A 6,000-nucleotide genomic window follows, 5' to 3' on the forward strand; every position below is an offset into this window, starting at 1 on the left:
GATGAGGCCGAGGATTCCCCATAGATTACCTGACATTCCCCTTACAGTTGGGGAAAACCTCGGAAAAAAACCAACCAGAAATCGAACCCGCGCCCGAACGTAACTGCAAATCGGCAGGCAAGCGCCTTATCTGACCGAGCTACACCGGTGGCTCTCACTTACATTTATGTTACCACAACCAGAATGTTGACTACTACAACCTGCATTCACACTTGTTGATGTACAGTATTGTCATGGAGAGTCGGATACTGGCGTAGTTCAGTCGGCTGAGGCACTTGCCTTATGCCCTGGCATGGGTTCGTTCCCGCTTGAGATGATCATTTGGTTGAGATTTTTCCGAGCTTTTTCCCAACTGTAAGGAGAATGTGAGGTAAACTATGGCGAATCCTGAATCTTCTCTATCAAATACTATCACCAATCACATCGACGCTGAATAACCTAGTAGTTGATACAGCGTTGTTAAATAGCCAACAAAAAATACAAAATATAAAAAAAATGTCATGGAGAGTCAGATTCCGGGGTTCATCTCTTGAATTTTATAATAGGTATAATTGTCAATATTGTCAGCCAAAACTTCTTATTGAGTACAGGGTTGTTTCCGATCTCTGATAACGAATTTGAATGACGTTATGTGCATCAGGAATCACACCGACAGCTGAATTGCAGCGAGAGGTGACAAACCAGTAGTGAGTGAATTCATAATCAGAGTGCACAGTGTATCACAGTAGCAATTCCCAAGAAAATTTAACCTTTCTGGGAGGTGTACATAACAACTCTTTCCGATGCCAAGTACAGTTACATGAAAATCATAGGAGCCTGCAAAAACGTGGTTTCATTATTTCCAAGAAAGACATCTTATGTGTACTTCATAAGACTGGTAAAGCTCGGATGGGATTAATTCCAGAGTGGAAAAAGCAAGCAAATCCCTCCCCCCCCCCATCACAAGTCGCCGCACCCCACGAGATGATACAAATTAATTCCATTCGAGCTTTATCAATCTTATTAAGTATACAGAAGATGCCTTTCTTGGAAATAACGAAATCTCGTTTATTACAAGCTTCTTTTATTTTCACTTAACTGTACTTGGCATCGGAAAGAGTTGTTATGTACCCCTCCCAAAAAGGCTCGATTTTCTTGGGAATTTCTGCTGTGAGTCGCCGTGCACTCTGATTATGAAATCACTCACTACTGGTCTGTCACCTCGCGCCACAATTCAGCTGTCATGTGACTCCTGACGCACATGATGTCATACAAATTTGTTTCAGAGATCGGAAACAACCCCGTGGATTTGTCTGCATCCAGTGTTCGATATGAAATGACATTTTCAGAACACTCATTATCAATTTCCTCCTAGGCTATAAGATTCAAATCACCTTCCCGTTTTAGCATTCTTTATTTTGATTTTTAAGGTTGCCTTAGGAACCCCGTCTTTTTAGCAATGACTGTAAGTGAGGTCCTGTGAGATTCCAATTCTTTCAATGTTACCTTCATCGCCTTTGGCTTATAGTCAGCCCATTTTGGAATCTTAAAAATAATCTAACCAGGGTATAAAATAAACAAGAATAGTTATTGGCCACCCATTAAGACAGTTATTGGCTACGTGGCTAATAACTATGCACACATTTAATGGACTCAAAATAAAAATACTAGTGAAATAGTGGCATTTAATAAGTTAAATGAAGGAAAATAATTGATTTTTAAAATTATTTTAAAATTACAGTTATTGGCCGGGGTGGCCAATAACTGAAAAATGCGTTATAATTAAACAGTTATTAGCCAGTAAATTTTCAAAATTTAGGGATTGTATTTGATTACGTTTTATAAGTGTAAAGTGAAAATAGATATGTACGTGCCTCATAATTGGAATAATAATGAATACCAATTAAAAGAAACAGTAATTATTATGACTCAACCACAACACAGTTCTTAAGAATTTCACAAGAAACCAAAGCCTGGGAATGTGTGTTTTGCAAAAACATCTTTTTCATCTCACAGTGCTATCTGTTGTTGAAAATTAAAGTAACTACCAAATAAGAAAACATGCTGCTACCATCTGGCAAAATATTAATTAATTATTTGCATATCCTGTCTTATTATAACACATCAAAGTTCAAGTGGCCAATAACTGTAAGGTGGCCAATAACTGTATGGTTTACCCTAGTTTGGTGAATCCAGAATGTTGAAGCGATAGAAGTGTTCTGCCAAGCAATCGTGTCCTGTAATTAGGCGGAATGTTGCTACAGCTTCTATATTATTTTTTTTATTTATTTTTTATTTTTTATTTTATTTTATTTTTTATTTTAAATAATATATATGATATGCGTAAATCACTTCGTGATTTAAGACGGCGCTTATTCCGTCGGATCCCGGCCAACTAGTCACTCATTACGAGTGCATCTCAGCACATGTGTGGACTTCGGTCCTAGGTTCATAGATATCTATAACGTAGTGCAGAGGGCGGCCACTAGAGGGAACCCAAGAGTTGGAACTTAAAACTGAGACGATTCTTCCGACGCCGGGGTGGAATCCGGTGTGGCTTAGTGGATAAAGCGTCAGCACGTAGAGCTGAAAACCCGGGTTCAAATCCCGGCGCCGGAGAGAATTTTTCTCCGTTCCATTACTCTTTCATCGTATGTTACAGCTTCACTTCGGGAAGTTTCCAGAATGATATTTTTTCCGTTACCAACTGAAGGGTTCAGAGCCATAGTGGGCCAAGCCCCATTTATGAAAAACGGAGAAAGCAAGGCTTAAAGTTAAGTGAATACCATAATTTAATGAAGATTGACATATCATTTAGTTTTAATGTGCATACTTTATATTACTTGCTGTATGTTTCATTGAATTATGGTACTCAATTTTAAGCCTTGTTTCCTACGTTTGGCGCTTGGCCCACTATGGCTCTGAACCCTACAATTTCGCTCACATCTTGCCTTAGCTAATTTATCTCAGTTTGTCGGATCTTTCCTTTATAAACTGGAAATGATGATTGATTTTGCTGAAAAAAATAGAGTTGTTTCCTGTGGAGGGTCAACTATTTTTGTGCTTTTTTTAAAAATCTTCCTGAAGAAGCGTAGAAATTGAAGAGTGTGCTGCACACTCCAGCGTCTACACAACCTCCTTCTTCCATCAGTGAACCATCGGTATGGATGTGTAGATATACATCCTCAGGAATATGCAGTATTATCACAGACTAGTATATATACCAGTCACGAAGCTCAATACGTGGGGAATATGCATCCATAGATAGTTGCTAACCACTAGGATCGCCACTATCGCCTCATCACAGACAATGCGAAATAGTACCGGCACAGTCTGTTGTTCCTAGTACCCTCAAGAACTCAAACTTCGTGGGTGTATATAGTAGACTGTGGTATTATAATCTTTTAGAGAGGGAGATAGGTTTGGAAGTAGACATCGAAAAAACATGATTATGTGTCATGACCAGAACATAGTACAAAATGTAAAAATAAAAATTGGAAATTTGAAAAGGTGAAAAAGGAAAAACAGAGCAGATTCGTGTACAAGAAATTCGTTCTCGTATAAACTTAATCTCTCACGGAATCAACCGAAGTTTGCCGAAGGGGACTGAGTATAACATACCAATGGGTAACCGCCTATTTTTTTTTCTTAGATTATACACGGAAGGACCAGACGAAAGAAATGGGAAGATTCCTGGTACCCGGTACTCGGTATATTATAAGCTGTTAAGTCAGCCAGTGTTGTATAAGCATAAAAGATGTATATTTCCCTGGACCAAAAATATAATTACAATCTGACTAGAATCACATCTAGTAACAAACTATGGAACAGATGCATTATAGGACCCACCCCGAGTATTCCATAGTATCGATTATATATTGTATATTTTCGATATTATATCAAGTATGCCATCTTAACAAAACTAAATACATAGTACTATAAACATGTATAATTTAATAAAACCAACAACAATGAAATTAAGCTCATATTAGTCACCTTTGTTATACAATATATGAAATTTTATTCAAAATAAAGTTAAAGAAACAAACCGAAGCTAAACTTAAAACACAGTAACATTAAACTTTCAATCAATACAGCATTGGTATTAATACAACAATAAAATTAAGTTCATATTAGTCATCTTAATAATATGTTATAAAATACTAATTCTACTCCATTTATACAGCATTTTTTGTCTGGGGAAAATACTAGTCTTTCACAAAAACACATTTTTACTAGTATTTTTCCTGGGCCAAAGAATTAAAAACAAAATTGGTGTAAAATTAGAATTTTACCATGGACCTCACTGGAGATGTTCCGTTTCATCTTCTCCGTTATCCGAGTGATTTCACAAAGTGCTACGATACGGCGTTCCTGTGTCTATCATTTAATACCTTGCAATTTCCAATGACATCTCCACAGAAGTTCATCTCGTTTACTTTAAAATTTCTTCAGTCTCATCTCAGGATTACATGTTTCGCAAAACATTTCACTCCTAAGTAAACCACATTCACATAAAAAAACCATAAACATAGCCTACATGTCTTTATTCATGGATCAAGCAACTAAAAAGTTTACAACTTTTTTATAATTTCATAATTTCCATTTCGAGGCCTACATTTTAAATCAAGAGGGAGAATTCGATCCACTTCTTTTTTATATTTAACTATAGCATTCGAAATTGCCGCCATGATTATGATCAAACTAATTTACAACAATATTGATTAGTTGGCAACATAATGAACACAATATATATCGATCATTTAATTGATCGAAACGGAACTTCTGTTGACCTTTTTTTTTGTGGCTTAGCATATTTTTATATTTAGGGTGGGTCCTATAATGCATCTGTTCCCAAACTATTAAAATTCTTTTCAGAAAGGAGCCACTGTGTAAACAGAAAAGCGACCTATGTAACGAGTATCGGATACTAGGAAACTACCAAGAAATGCTGACAAATTTTGAAGGTTAATTTTTTTTAACAAACTGGACGTCTTTATCTTATCGGATTGTTGAATTATGGCCGAAACAAAAAAGTCTACCCACAGCAGAATAATGTTTCGCATCTAACAGTCACTCACACATGACGTACATATTATGTGAAATGCAATGGATAGTGAGTGGGGTTATTTAAACGTTACATTCACAGTGAGACAGCTTCATACATTATTGTTACCTTCTCAAATAGGTCATCATTATTTTCCTCGCGTTTAGAATTGTCTTCATTTCTCCTCTGATTTTGATCCCGTCTCATAGCATGTGCAGTATCACTTTCTGGCGTCGTTTTTAATCTTTCTGTATCTCCTGCTGGATTCCAGTCTTGTTCCTCTGTTTCAGACATTTCCGGCCAGCTTACTCGCTGAAATTTTCATCCATAATAAACTGTTAATATTTATGCAAAGAAATATGTAAAAAAAATGCCATCTCGTAACAATGTGCAAAACACAATTAAATATTAATAATATTCGTTATAATTTATTTTAACCATAATAAGTGGATATGAAGTATGGTTATCAGTGAAAAGGAAATAATTGAATAATAGGTAAGAAAGGTAGATAAAAAAGTTTTCAGAGACTGTACAAAAATGAGCAATTAGAATAAAGTAAACTACTAGTTCAGTTCTTAATCTTCTATTTTATAAAAAAAATAGCAATATTTTGTCTGTATTTACCTCTATTTATTTAATACACTACAAACAATTTTATTTCATAATAAACTTTCAACCACTGCCCACTAAATATTAAATAACTGACGCTTGGGCCAGTGTTGCCAACCCGATTCTTAAAAATCAGCTGTGTAGCCGTGCAGAAACCGCTAAATTGCTATATTGTCAATGTAAAATTATATTATTTTGCCGCTGTGAGTGCTAAAAATACCCGCTAAACTCCTATATCAGCAATACAAATTCCATAAATTTTACCCGCTAAACTAACGCCGAAAAACGCTAGATCTAGCGGGAAAACCGCTGAATTGGCAATACTGGCTTGGGCTATGTAATAAAATCACAGTCTAGTATATACA

At 36.0% G+C, this 6,000-nt stretch overlaps 1 protein-coding gene across 3 annotated transcripts in view; it reads right to left on the reverse strand.

Moving 5' to 3' along the window:
• Positions 1-5,729, reverse strand: part of LOC138699406 (muscle M-line assembly protein unc-89-like) — a 32,430-nt gene extending 26,701 nt beyond the window's left edge. For all 3 annotated transcript variants that reach the window (XM_069825268.1, XM_069825267.1, XM_069825266.1), the window contains exons 1-2: positions 5,651-5,729; positions 5,156-5,338 (exon numbers count right to left, since the gene is read on the reverse strand). In XM_069825268.1, coding sequence (XP_069681369.1) covers positions 5,156-5,205 — 50 coding nt within the window. In that variant the 5' untranslated portion in view covers positions 5,206-5,338; positions 5,651-5,729. The remainder of the gene's footprint in view (positions 1-5,155; positions 5,339-5,650) is intronic.
• Between the last annotated feature and the right edge of the window lie 271 nt (positions 5,730-6,000).

Source organism: Periplaneta americana, chromosome 5, assembly GCF_040183065.1.
Source record: "Periplaneta americana isolate PAMFEO1 chromosome 5, P.americana_PAMFEO1_priV1, whole genome shotgun sequence".
NCBI lineage: Eukaryota > Metazoa > Arthropoda > Insecta > Blattodea > Blattidae > Periplaneta > Periplaneta americana.